Genomic DNA, 14,055 nt, shown 5'->3' on the forward strand with positions numbered 1-14,055 from the left:
AGCACCAGCCACGCCGAAGAAGAAGAAGAAAGCAGAAGAAGAAGAAGAAGAAGAAAAAGAAGAAGCAGTAGCAGAACTAAATGCTTGCTTGACCCTCTTGGTCTCTTCTAGGACCCTTAAGTGTAGAAAGCGGGGTTAAAACAGATATAGAAGTGCTTCTGGGATTAAACGTCTCTTAATAAACCGCTTCAGCAAAGCACTCGGAGGTAGGGCTGCAGGTTGACCGCTAGCCGAGCAGCTGTTATAGCTCGAGAGCAGCAAACAAGCATGGACTCTTGGGTTCGCTTTAATGCTCAGAGCCAAGCCAAGGAGAGAGTTATCAGGTGATGTTACTGACGCTGTCAGATAAGCCAACGCTGGATTTACTGTGCTTGCTGGCTCAATTTCTGCTAGAGTGATAAAGCTGCTGGCTGGATGTTACAGCTAGTCTGATTTCCGTGTTTGTAGCTGATTGAAGCGGGATTTACGGTTCAGCGGGGTGAGCGCGGTCGCTGGCAGCCCTTCTGCCTGCAGAGCGCGTCTATTGTCAGATGGAGGCAGTGTACAAAGTGGTACACCTGGTCTGTGGGCCGCTCTTGCTTGTATTGTTGTTGGTCTGTCAGCTAGCTGCGAAGCTATATAGTAATAACACACAAAGAGCTGAAGTCAGTGTTAAACAATGAAAAGTGTCGCTACAGCCGCTGTCTGTGCTTTTTTATGCTGTGTTTTTTTTAATCTTTTAAGTTTTTTCTCACGTTCTCGGTTAACTCCGCTGTTACTCCGTTCCCTATTCCGGCCCACTTCTCAACCAATCAGCATTTGGCAGATACATACGTCATCTGCTTTCAGCCACGCGCAGTTGGGATCTTGGAGGACTACGCGGGAGCGCGCCTGGGGTCTAGTGCTGTCCCCCAAGATCATAACTGCATTATAACTTAGTTCTTCTCCGCGGCTGACAGACCAACATCAGCACAAGCAAGAGTGCAGCACGCTGTACACTACCTGCATGTACAACAGCTGACTCTGCTGAACTATAAATCCCGCAGTGCGTACAGTTAGAGCAGCTCTGTGTTGTAGACATCACACTGTCTTAACCTGCCAACTCCCCAAGTACAAAGTCCTCAAGAGTAAATTTCCAAAAAGTTGAATTCCTGCTTCATATTTTAAACTGATTTGAAGTAGTTTCTGCAATGGGCCCCTGCCTTCCCGAGGCTTCTTCTACACAAAAAAGGTGTGTTGAACATAGTGAGTATATGTTGTGCATTTTACAGGGCTGCTCAGTATGCTTGCACGCTGCTGGGATCCACTCTGCCCAAGGATGCGGCGGCAGCTGAGGTCCGCAGAACTGTCAGTCAGCTGGAAGCACACATGAGTCTGACAAGAAAATGTGAGTGACAGCCAGTCCCAGTCGTTTTCCAGGTGCCAAAGCTTAAGTACGACTGACGTGTGTTCTTCCGCAGTGCTGCGCCTGGGGAACTCTGTGGAGGCGCTGGAGGCTGCCAAAAGGGCCATCCACCTCTCTGACAGTGTATTGAGGCTCTGTCTGACCATCAGCCACCTTAACAGAGCCATGTACTTTGCCTGTGACAATGTGCTGTGGGCAGGAAAAACTGGAATCATCTCCAAACTTGACCAGCATAAGTGGAGCCAGAGATCTTTCAGGTGTGTGTGGTTCTTATTTGGCTTGACTTTGCTTATGTTTTAGTAACAGATGCTTAGGGGACTTATATTTTAACACTCTCGCATTACTGTACAGACATTTTCTCAAAGTTAATTTACTGAATTGCAATTAACCAGCTAGCCCAGCCCAGGCTACTGAGGGCCTGGAACAAAGTCCTTGATGTCATTCAGCTTCCTCTCTGGTCCTTCAGCTGTCTTGGATTTCAGCTGTAACTTATTCAGCTTTCTGGAAAGCCGCTTCCAAGACACAGGCTTCAGACGTTGCAGCAGGTGGAGAAATGGTTCATGTGCAGTTATGCCAAACTCACCGAGGCTATAGAACAAGGATGCCAGGAGGTCCACTCTTGTTGACACAGATGACCACACTACAATGGTGAATGTCACAATAGTGACATTTGCACTCAAAGTATGATTTGAACCGAGTCCTAAAGTCATTGTCATGTCAGGGTCACAGCGTAATAATTTCTAGTGTTTCTTGGTGACTTCAGGTAGCTGAAGCGTGGCATTAAAGTTCAGTAACCATAAACTATGCGCTTCAACTGTGCAGGTACTACCTCTTTGCTTTGATCCTGAACCTGACCCGAGATGCCTACGAGCTCCATCTCCTCATGGAGCGTGAAGCACATTCCAGAACCACCAAATCCCCACCTTCACCCTCCTCCAGCATCCCTCTGCCAGCCGACCATCTATCCCCTCTCTCCCTACCGGCCACGCAACCCATAAATTTCCGTTGGCTCTACAGACAGCTCCATCTGGTGGCGACTGTGCTGTACAGCAACCCACCACTACTGTTGGACCTGGTGAAGAACAGTTGTGATATCTTCATCCCACTGGACCGGTTGGGAATTTACCCTACAGGGCCAGGCTTTGTTGGGGCCTGTGGCCTGGCCTCCTCTGTGCTCTCCATCCTCACCATGGTTCACCCCTGGCTCAAACTCAAGCCATAAACCAAGATCCTCAGAGGCGACACAAGGACTGACAAAAATCTAATGAGGTTAACACAATGGCATTTTTGCATCTTACTATCACGGTCCTCGACTACAGAAGCTGTTGTCCTGCCGTCATATGTTGGGCGTGTGATAGATCAAGTTCCTTCAAATCTCCGAGTGAATGGTTACAAGGACTCCTGAAACCCTGAGGAGATTCTATAACCCTGCATCACACACTGGTTAACATGTTATTACTGACCTGCATGTAGGAACACAGTTCTATCTTTGCCTTAGATCAGAAAGCAGCTTTAAACCCTCCAATTCCCTCACGTGAAGCTTGATGCTGTTAGTGGTGAGTGTTCCGCACACCACAGCCCTGCATTCATATCTCCCAGTGCCATCAGATTTTAGTCATTCTAACAGCATCAGTGGAAGACTATCTGAAATACTGAACCACCAGATTGTGTCCACAAGCCCACCAGGGTCCACGTGATGTAAATTTTCTACACGATGTGACATTACAGTCCGCCCTTTGTGCGTTGGTGTTTTAGATATTCTCTTCCATTTTTAATGGTTACGTGATTTAACTATTGGAGTCCTTTTCAAAAAACATTCGCAGGAACTTGATTTGTTTGAGTCACTACAGTAAATCTTCCATTCTCAGTATAACATGCAGGATGCTGGTTAGGCAGCTGCCTTTGAGATATGGTATCGCTTTACCATTCACTAACCCAACAACTGGTCAGACTGAAGCTTATGCTAAAACTATTCAGTATTAATGTTGCACTGAATGATCTGCATTAGCTGGATCCACTGCATGGACTGGTGGCTAAAATTCCCCATTAACTAGAAGACTTGGACTTCTTACAGTGATCTTGGCTAATGCAGCTCTTGGTCAGTCCCACCATGTCAGAGTTGCTTCCTGTAGTGTGCAGGAAGCTAAGAAGAAAAACAAAGGTTTCTTTTTAGCTTAAACACCTTCACATGTTTACATGAAAAAATGTTTATCCACTCTGTCACCCTGTAAACTGTAACCAGTGTTAATGCATAAATAAGCCATGTACTTACAATTAGACTAAATTCTTACTTTCTAATCAGAATAATAGTAAAATTATTACCATTTTAGCTGTATTAAAAATTCTGACTGGGATAAATGATACAATGTCTGTTTTAATCAAACAAATGCACCCAAGCCAAATCTGATTGTTCCCAATGTTCACCATGTTTCTTTAGTAAACTTGTACAGGACAGAGAACAGGGGCTCGTGAGCCTTCTGTATGCTTTTTGTGCTCAAATGCAAATTTCACTTTGATTTTAATGAGCTGGATTTCTGCCTGCAATAAAGAGCGTGTGACTGGTCTGCATGTTCTTTCTACTCTATTCACTGTCGGCACAGAGAAGACTCAGCAAAACTAGAAATAGGTTTATGTCAACTGTTACAAAAAGGAAGTACAAACAAAACCAAGATAAAATTACATCACCAATAATAATAATTAAACAAAAAGAAGAGAAAAATCCGAACACATGAGGGCACCAGTGGCTGTCGTGTGAACTCTCCTCCTGCCGGTCCTTCAGAGTACACAAAATTACCAACTGTGGAAAGAAAGAACAAGACCCTGCTCGTCAAAGGGTACATAAACCTGGAACAGTTTACACAAAACAGTTGCAGTTAATAGATGTGATACAGCGGTGATGCTCGAACCTCTTCATTACTCTTGGGTCTCCATGCTCTCATCCTCTCCATCCCCTCCCTCCTCCAAAGCTTCATCTTCTCCTCCTTCCTTCTCTCTGGAGGTTTCTCATATGCCTTCTCTGAGGGAGTCACAATCACACCATCCCATGTAGACATCTCTGTTGCTAGGTCTGCAAAAATAGATTATTTATTTAATGTATTTGGCAGCAGGTACAATTCGTAGAGTCACACCTCAAAACAAAATGAAACTGGAAAATCGTGCTGTTTTCAAGGGACCATCATACTGATAAATCGTAACTGCAAGCACCATCATGAACAGTCTGAAATCACTGTCAAAGTCCCACATGAGATTTGGCTTAAATTTATAATGTCCTAAATATATTGGTGGCTTTGCTCTAAAGTGATCGGGGCTAGTATGGAGAGAAGGCAGGATTATTAGAGGGCAATGTGATACAGAAATTAATTTAAAAATGCACTGTGCTGAACACAAAGCAGCAGAGGTCTACAGAGGTTTTGCTGATTAATAAGTCAATAGAAATTACTTGGTACTCCAAAACAGGGAATTTGAATTTACACTGGTTTAATGTAAGAGTCAAATAGCACAGACATATTATAATTTTAATCTAATTTATGAAGCTTAAGTGGGTGGGTGCACAAGTCTGAAGGCTGATTTATTTCTAAATGTGAGGGGAAAGGAGAAAGCAGCAGTCCAGCTATACTCCTAATAATAATGATATTGTCTTACAGCTGGCATCTCCCTCCAGACCAAGGATCTTCCTGTAGCCTCCATGAGAGAGCACCCTCACCAGAGTCTGAGCTGTGAAGCACACCATGTCCTGCACAAACAAACCTCATTCACTTTGAGAGATTTGCTAAATGCTAAATATTTTGATCGTGATATAACGGTACAGTATCAAGTGCAGTAAAAACTATTGGACCAGACCTACCTGCTGTTCCAGAGTCATTACTGTGTGGACTCTGAAGTTTCCACTTTCACAGGGGTCAGTGATGCCCACAGAGCCAGGCAGAAAGAGACCAGCAGCCAGCATCTGCAGGCAGCGCCTGCAAAAGTCCAGCACAATGACAAAATGTCCCTTCGACAGTAACGACAATGGAATTAAATCTGAAAAGAGAGACAACTGACCTGTAGGCCACGTTCAGGGACAGAGGCTGCCTGGAGGGGTTGTTCATCACTGCAGAGTGGCCCTAGAAGACAAAATACACCAAGCTCACTGGTTTATAAAATTAACCAATATTTAAAGTTAGTGAGTAAAATTTTCACAAGTGACATTGGACTCTGATGCTTAGTCAATAAACTCTCATACGATGTGAGAATATCAAACTGTTTATCAGAACAAAAGTGTAATTTTTAATGACACCCGAGGCCAACGTTAGCTGGCACATCTTATAACGTTAACTGTTGTTTAACCAGCTCGTCAGCTGACTCGTGTGCTTAGATCCTTTATATCTTGAGTCTGAAGGTGCAGGCATGAATTTAAATGTCTCTCTATGGCAAACGAACACCTACAAGTTCTCTTCTCCTCCACCTCTGGTGTACTACGTATGTGGCCGGTCTGTAGCCATCTATGTCAAATGTATGTAAATGAAGATGTAATTACACACTCAGCTGTATATATTAGGAATATGATATCCTTTTCTTCTATTAAAATAAATAATAAGCATTTAAGTGTCTTGGTTATTCATTGAGGGAACTATTTATTGGGACCTACCAGCAGATCTAGGATCCAGGGAGTGAGAGGTTCAAAACCAGGGAAACGCAGCCTCAAGTCTTTCAGCAGGCGGATCAATACTTTGACCCTGAATGTGAAACAAACCAACAAGTTCAGGTGAGCTTATTTTGTACTGATGCATTTTTACTGTAAAAACATAAAAATGAGTCAAAACTTTTCCTCACGTTGACTGAGAGGCATTCTCTTCAAACCAGCGGGCGTGACGGATGGCAGCGAGGGCACTCTGCAGCACCTTGATATCCACTGAAGAAACAGGAAACAGAAAATTAACCCTCGGTAGTTTGGGGGCTCACGGGTTAGCTGAATCTGCCCATACACTGCAGAGTTTGGCAACGGCCTGGAGCCAATAAAAGAGTATTTCAGACATATTCATTGGTGAGCTGAAGGGTTTCCTCATTAACAACGACTTTTTTCTTTAAGTATTTTTCTTTTGTCAGTACTTTTACAATAAAGGAAGTGCATGAAGCTACTGAAAGAAAGACGAGGTTCTTCCTGGTGTGGTAAACAGAGCGTGCAGGATATTTAGGAATATGTGTGCAAAAAAAAGTCTGAGATTCAGCCTAACCAGCCTCAATTTTCCTCACCCCCCTCCAAGCCAGTTAGCAGCAACTGAACTTTGACCTTTAGTCCTAGTTGACCTAATAAGTCATCAATTATACTTGGGTGTCCATTAATACCGCCACAGACCTTGAAGCGGTGTATTTAAATGAGGACTAGCCAGCTGTGCTAGTTTGTGGTTTGAGCCTACGTGTGAGAACTCTTACAATGCAGCTCTGGGTCCAGTTTGCGCAGGTTCGGGGGGACGGTGGTGATGAGGATCTTGACTGTAGCATCCGCTGAGCTGATCTCAAAGCCAGTCTCATTGGTCAACATGGACAGCACTGAAAGCAGTTAAACATTCAGTTAGGCACACGTTACATTAGCAATGCTGGTACGTTTATATTTTGATAAATGCTTGAGAAAAACTTTGTTTTTTGTTTTTTTTTGCTTTTGGTTTGGCTTTAGTTAATGGGATGAAAGATCCCACAATTCAAATAAGTGAATTAAAACAAATATATATTTTTATTCTGAAAAAAGAAAAACATTTATTAAACCAATCAAATTCTGTTAATTTTTGCTTTTATTTCAATTGAAACTCAATATTTCCTACATGAGCTCTCCAGTATAAGAATCTCCCACATTCATCCGTGTAATTTAAAGCAGATATTTAATCAAATGAACTCAAACCTGTCAGAAGTGAACACTTCTGTGGTGTTTTACCTTCAGCAGGGTTCCTGCGTGCGAAGGGTGTCCACTACTTTGTTCCCGAGGGCACCACTGCCTCCACTGTAGAAGAAAAAGCATCATGATACATTACAATTACTAAAATTACAAATGGCTCTGAATAGAGCTCCTCCTCACATCTTAAATCACTCATTTGTCTATTTTTTTCTTACTTTTTACTGAGATTTAACCTGAGGCGTGTCAGTGGTACGTGACGTATCTGATAATGTAAATAACATGGCCAAACATTAAATCTATTAATGTATGAAATATTTAATTAAAACGTATCAGCAGTGAGATTTAACTTGTTTCAATACTGCACTTCTGTAAAAATTCAAGGTGCATTTTTTCCATTTCATATCACTTTATACCTCTTCTGGTCTACTAGGCTTCATCTCAGAGACAAATATCTTTAAGTTCAGTTTATATGAAAGTTCACTTTTATGTTATATAGAAGGAGACATTGTATCAACTGACCAACTATTGTATCAACACTAATAAAAAGGTGAAAGTTCTAAAATCCCCTTCAAGAAAAGCTCTGGCTAAATATCTCCTTTGAGGGCCGTCTCATTAAGGAACACTTACACATGCCCATCTGCAGTTTCACCACAAACCCCAAACTTGCAGAGAGCAAACAGAGAATCTGCATATCCAGGATGATCACATGAGGAGAACTAGGCTTCTGGCTACAACCCAAACTGCATGTTTAGGCCTCACTAGGGAGACTCAAAGGCCAATCAGGGGTCTGACGGCTCTGAAACTAAGAATGGATCGGTGACGTTGGTTGAAAAGCTGATGTCTTAACATGAACGTTGGCACATTTCTTTGTCTGACTCAAAAAATAACTAAACTGTACTTTGAACTGTCACCCCAAATGCTTTTAATAGCTGAAGACGTGTTGCCAGATTATTGAAGTGACAAGAACCACCACAACTAACAGCCTTAAACTTAGTGGGGAAGCCGGCGACCCACACACATATACCGCGTTGCGGTGTGGGCGGCGCGGGTTCGCGTCCCGGCCCGTTGCCAATTTGCCTGCGTGTCTTCCCCTGTAGCTTTCCCCCATTTCCTGTCTCTCTCCACTATGATAAAAGCCGCTGTGGCCAAAAAATGCAAAAAAAAAACCCCAAAACAAAAAACTTAGCAAAATGAGTACCTCAGCAGCAACTCTAGCTATGACACTGACAGTTGCTTCTGGTTTTAAGAAATGACAATAGTTGCGATAAACTACTCACAGGTAGGGAGGATTTGAGGATTACACCAGGTCAGCAACATTGTGTCCTGTTGTCATGGTGCCCTTCTTGTATGAACCCACTTGACGCACCTCTTCAATTTGCTATAGGACACAGGTACAAGATTATTTACATGAAATGCATTATTAACTAGCTCATCAAGAGCACTAAATGAAATCAAAATTAAATTGTCTAGTCCCCAAAGCATTGTTACTGGAGACTTCTACAGTATTTACTCAAGTAATTCAGTATCGTTTCTAAGATATGTAAACTGGCCCGACATTTCAGTTCAGATATGAAAAACAGTTGACATAATGATGAGTGAACCGAAAATCAAATCTGCTACATCTATCATTTACAGCAGTGGTGCATGGACTGAGCAATACTGAAGTCATCACTAAAAAATTCGGGACGTTTAACTCACCACTTCAAAGTTTCCTGGTGCAACAATCAGGTTGTCAATCACGTTGTGATCTTGTGACCAGGGACAAGATGGAAGACTAAATGCACAAACAGACCAATAAACAAGGTTTCTGTAAGTGAACTTAATAGCACACCACATGAGCAAAACCACTAGTGAGTCACACTGGTGTTTAGTGTGTGCAGGTTTATGGACTGACCTGCTCTGCAGGAGTAGGGCTCAGGTCCTGGTTCCTTTTCAGCAGACACTCACTGAAAGCCGTCTCATCAGGTGCAGCCTTCACTCTGGGGAAGGCCATCTCACACTTGTGACAAACAACAGTTTGCTTGAGTATTTGCATTGCTAGCTCAATACTACATCTCCTTTACAACTACCCTGATCATAAAAGCTGACCATCTTAAAACTTGTATACGATGACCTAGACTATATTATATTTCTTCTTAATTGACCTTTCTTTGATAGAACGATTTATATGGATAGGCTGTCATCTTGCTTAACCCACTTCCTGTAGAATTTGCTGAATAAATTCCTACTTCCTTGTCCATTGACCTTGATACCTCAAAAATAAAATCCCAGATCATGACAGTTCCTTCACCTTTCAGAAACTGCATTATGTGAAAAAGCTGGAATGCACATTCTCTAAATATAGCACTTAGTGGCTTTAAACCAAGAAAACGTACCACTTTGGTTTCATTTGCCTGAAAAACATTAGCCAATGGGTGGCTGTAGCTCAGGAGGTACAGCAGGTTGTCTAGTAATCAGAACGTTGGTGTTCGATCCCTGGCTGCTCCAGTCTGCATGCCAAAGTATCTTTGTTGCTCCTGATGCATTCATCGGAGTGTGAATGTGTGCATGCAAATGTCAGAAAGCACCAAGATGCAAGTGCTTGTATGAATGTGTGTGAATGGATGAATGAAGACATGTTTTATAAAACACTTTGAGTGCTAATGTACAATAGAAAAGTGCTGTATACGCACCAGTCCAATTACATGCAACAAAGTTTCTGTTGGAGAGCAGCAACCTACTTCTTTGCAGCCTTGTCATACACACAACAGCTGCTCAGTATTTTTTTGATGGTGGAATCTGAACATTTGTTTCAGTTCATTTTGTCTCTGTTGTTTAGTTGTGTCCTTTTTCTACTTTTGGGACCCTGTATATGACAGCTTGATGGGTTTTTAGTACATGTATGCAAAAAAACAAAGTTTTCTAAAGCATGTTTATATGGAAAAGGTAATTCTGCACTGCATCCAGGGCTCTACCTTCCTTTGGATTACTGCCTGGAGGTACTGTTACGACCACTTGCACATACCGTATTTTCCGGAGTATAAGTCGCACTTTTTTTCATAGTTTGGCTGGGGGTGCGACCTATACTCCGGAGCGACGTATATGTGACATTTATAACACATGAACCAAAATACTCCAGCCACTTGACATCTCCGTGAACTGCAGCTTTAAGGCAGTCTTGCGTAACCTGTGGGCGCAGTGGATGGAGAGCACAGCTTAACGGCAACTGGGAGAATGCGCCACCCAACTTTCCTGGAAGTCATTGGATGGATCAAGAAACATGGGCTTCAGTGACAAACCATCCTGTTGGGATTCAGAAAGGCTGGAATAATTGGAACTGCAGCTGACGACGAGTCTGACTAACGCGACACAGAAGAGGAAGCGGCGCTTCATCTACGGAGTGTACGGAATTGTTTAGAAGTGACACCGAGGATGAAGAATTCAATGGATTGATGGTTTGGTTAACTTGTTAGTATGTTCTTTATGCTATGGTTATCTGAATAACTTAATGTTACGTTAACATACGAACACGTGTTCGTTGTGCGTCATGTAGCTGAATGTGCTACGTTAGCATAACGGAGGCGTAACCGTGTTCGTCCTGTTCTTTAATCCATTATTATTTTAAATTGCCGTTCAAGATGGAATTTCTGCTCTGGGTCTCAGATTCTATCAACCCGCCCCCCCCAAAAAAGTGCGACTTATAGTCCAGTGCGACCTATATATGTTTTTTTCTTCTTTATTATGCATTTTTTGGCTGGTGCAACCTATACTCCGGAGCGATGTATAGTCCGAAAAATACGGTACCCGTCTGCAATGTGCACTGGATCTCCTCTACTACATCTAAACTGCAACCCCTCAACTTCATTTTCATACAATTTCACACTTAGCCAAATCTGGAGAGCAGGGTTGGCTGTGAATTATTATTGTGTTTGTGTGCCCAAAAAAGTCCATAGCACACTTTGGTCACTTTCTGCATTAACGATATTACTCACAGGTATGTCATTTTTTCCCCTTTTGTTTGTGAAGGCCAAACTAGAGAAAAAATGGCTTTGTTTACTCACCACATAAAAATCGAATGGAATGTGTGGGACAAACGGACGGTACCTAAACAAAAATGAAGAAAAATTTAATCAAGCATTTGATTTGTAATAACTTCAGCAGTGAACTTTAAAAGTCCCATTAATGTCTTTAACAAGACAATGTTAGCCTCACGCGATTTTTTATATTTCAAGTTTCACCACAAAATACCAGATATTTATACCCCTGGTCTCTTTTAGCGGCTGTAGGTTAAGAATGAACTGGAATGGTTCTGCATTTCCATGAGAATACACACTTTTATACTGTTATGACCCTGAAAATTCCCACGATTCAGGGTCACAGCATTAAACTTTCCCAGAGCTCTGACCTGATTACATATAAACAAAGCTCATCATTATTTTACCTATAACATTCCCACTAGGCAACAAAAGGATTTGGTATTCTTGTGGGAACATGAGTTAAAACAGTCACTGGGTTTCCATTTATTTAAGTAACAGGAAAACATGAACGTGTGCTGGAAGAATGCTGGCAGTAAGAGACTTCAGACGTTCATATTTTACACCTCAAAGTTTATACCAATCTCATAACGCCATTAAATGCACTTTCATGATATGGGACCTTTGAAGCCGCTTCAATTAAAGATTTTCTTTATATGGTTGGTTGCACTGACTAAATGACCAAAATAAATAAATAAAAATAACGGCATAACTACTTTTGCCCCAATATATATATATATATATATATATATATATATATATATATATATTAGGGGTGGGACTTTAACGCGTTAATTTTCGATTAATTAATTACGGGGAAATTAACGCGTTAAAATTTAACGCATTTTAATCGCACTTTGCACCGTGGAACGTTTCTCGTGCGCGGAGTTCCCGGCATACAGATTATATCGACGCACAATGTCCAAATTAGGGGCCGCATCCTGCGAAGGACCCGGCCCACGTCTTTCGCAGCCCACGAACACCACAAAGGCCGGAAGTGAGCAGCTAGCCTTCATATCAGCTGCCGTCACCTCTGCGTAGCTCATGTCGCCTAGCAACCGTGCGTGCGAAGCACAGCTGTGTAAAAACAGCTTGTTAAACGGAGAACGAAGTTTTTCTCCTTTTGTGGTTTAATTTTAAATCTTTAATTCAAAATAGCTGTTAAAACAAGCATAACACGTTTCAACATCAAGGAATACAGCTGAGAGAATGATTAATTTCCAACTATAACAAGTGAGACATTAATGTTGAATAAAACTATCCAGTTATGATGCTTAACTTTAATTTCAGGAGTTTGCTTATCACAGGAGCACTTCCACCCTTCGTTGGTCTGTGTAGCAGACTGGTGGGAAAATAAACAAAATTTTGAAGTTTAAGCTTATGTATATTGATTCATTCATCAACTAAACTTAAATTAATATTTATCATGTCAAATATTGAAATGCGATTAAAATGCGATTAATTTCGATTAATTAATTACAAAGCTTGTAATTAATTCGATTAATTTTTTAATCGAGTCCCACCCCTAATATTATAATATAGTGATAGTTGCGAACATTTCTGAATGAAGTTATGGAGACTATTGAAGTGTAAGGGATCTGTGTCTTAAGGACATAATGTGGTCATTTTAACGAAATGATATGACTAAGCCTGTACTATTACACGCGTTATGTGTAAATATGGTTTCTCTCTTGAAAAATAACCCAGGAAGCAGCTGGGATGCTGAACTCACCCCTGGACCAGTCCTCCGCGGGCCCCGAAGCGGCCGCCTCGGCCTCTGCCCCGGTCTCCTCTGGACACAAACAAGACATGTCGGAACTGCTCACGCAATACTTGGTCAACGTTGGATAAACAAAATCGACCCAACTTACTCGGCTGCTACATCAACACTGATTAACTGAGCTAAAGACAATTCTTTCATTCAGCTACTCAGCAAGGCAGCTATTAGCACACATCAGCTAGCGTTCGCCAAGTGGATGGTTGCTCCCTTAGCTTTATGTCTCCTACCGTAGCCTCCATACTACACTGAGAAATATCACTGACGCTCTTCAAACTCTTGGATTAATGGTGGGGAAAGCAGAAATCTTTCAAACAATAGACACCACTGGCTTCAAATTACGTTGGCACTAAGCTCTACTCAGAGCCAGTTCGCCATTCAACAGAGCCAATTAGTGCAAAAGGAACCAGCTACAATTCATCAAATTGCTAGTATTTGACTTCAAACATACAGCTAAGCGAGTTGAAATGCGATACCTCATTGCGTACGACGTTTTGAGCGTTTTATGTGGAAATCTTAGAGAATTGTTGAATGTCCCTCTGCGGACCGGCTCCTGGTGGTGCTGCCTACTCGTCTCTTATTCGCTTAAAATTAGCTGCAGACTAGGCCTGCTGCTGCCCTCTTTAGGTCATTGTAGAATCACATTAAGGTTAATACAGACCTAATCCTTGTGCACATATTGTGAAGAAATTGATTCAAGTCTGTGATTTTTCACGGTTCTCCACTTCGCATATTGTTTAAAAGATAATCTGTAATTTGCATAACTGATTTTCTGCCTTTCCAAAGGTGCATCTGAGTGCTTGCCAAACACTGCCAGCCCACGAGTTACTGCTCAGAGGCCCAATCTTATTATCACACTAAACCCCCTGCTTAGTTTGTATGCAATAGATGGGACTTCTGTGTTAGCCCTATGATGAGACTGTTTTAAATATATATTCCTAATTATTTTATAATATAGTCTATAGGGACCACTGTGTTTCCAGAATTTTTTTTTTTCAGGAACACATTTTAT

At 41.8% G+C, this 14,055-nt stretch overlaps 2 protein-coding genes across 3 annotated transcripts; one reads left to right on the forward strand and one right to left on the reverse strand.

Moving 5' to 3' along the window:
* Positions 1-21: 21 nt before the first annotated feature.
* On the forward strand, positions 22-4,093 carry pex11b (peroxisomal biogenesis factor 11 beta). Of its 2 annotated transcripts, none has more exons than XM_030740740.1 (4): positions 22-206; positions 1,251-1,366; positions 1,440-1,641; positions 2,207-4,091. In XM_030740740.1, the coding sequence occupies exons 2-4, from the start codon at positions 1,348-1,350 to the stop codon at positions 2,604-2,606; spliced, it is 621 nt and encodes a 206-aa protein (XP_030596600.1). In that variant the 5' UTR covers positions 22-206; positions 1,251-1,347; the 3' UTR covers positions 2,607-4,091. The 2 variants fall into 2 exon arrangements, with proteins under 2 accessions (XP_030596600.1, XP_030596601.1); XM_030740741.1 differs by lacking the exon at positions 22-206 and adding an exon at positions 238-323 and having other exon boundaries at positions 2,207-4,093.
* Positions 4,094-4,297: 204 nt separating this feature from the next.
* On the reverse strand, positions 4,298-13,634 carry ilf2 (interleukin enhancer binding factor 2). The gene is given in 16 exon segments (XM_030740493.1): positions 4,298-4,374; positions 4,377-4,451; positions 5,027-5,117; positions 5,229-5,343; positions 5,426-5,487; positions 6,012-6,099; positions 6,197-6,275; positions 6,797-6,913; positions 7,293-7,326; positions 8,557-8,631; positions 8,952-9,000; positions 9,002-9,027; positions 9,148-9,252; positions 11,294-11,336; positions 12,999-13,058; positions 13,520-13,634. Coding segments are annotated over 16 exon segments (1,101 nt in total). The 5' UTR covers positions 13,525-13,634.
* Positions 13,635-14,055: the final 421 nt, after the last annotated feature.

This window comes from Archocentrus centrarchus, chromosome 11 (assembly GCF_007364275.1).
Source record: "Archocentrus centrarchus isolate MPI-CPG fArcCen1 chromosome 11, fArcCen1, whole genome shotgun sequence".
Classification (NCBI taxonomy): Eukaryota; Metazoa; Chordata; class Actinopteri; order Cichliformes; family Cichlidae; genus Archocentrus; species Archocentrus centrarchus.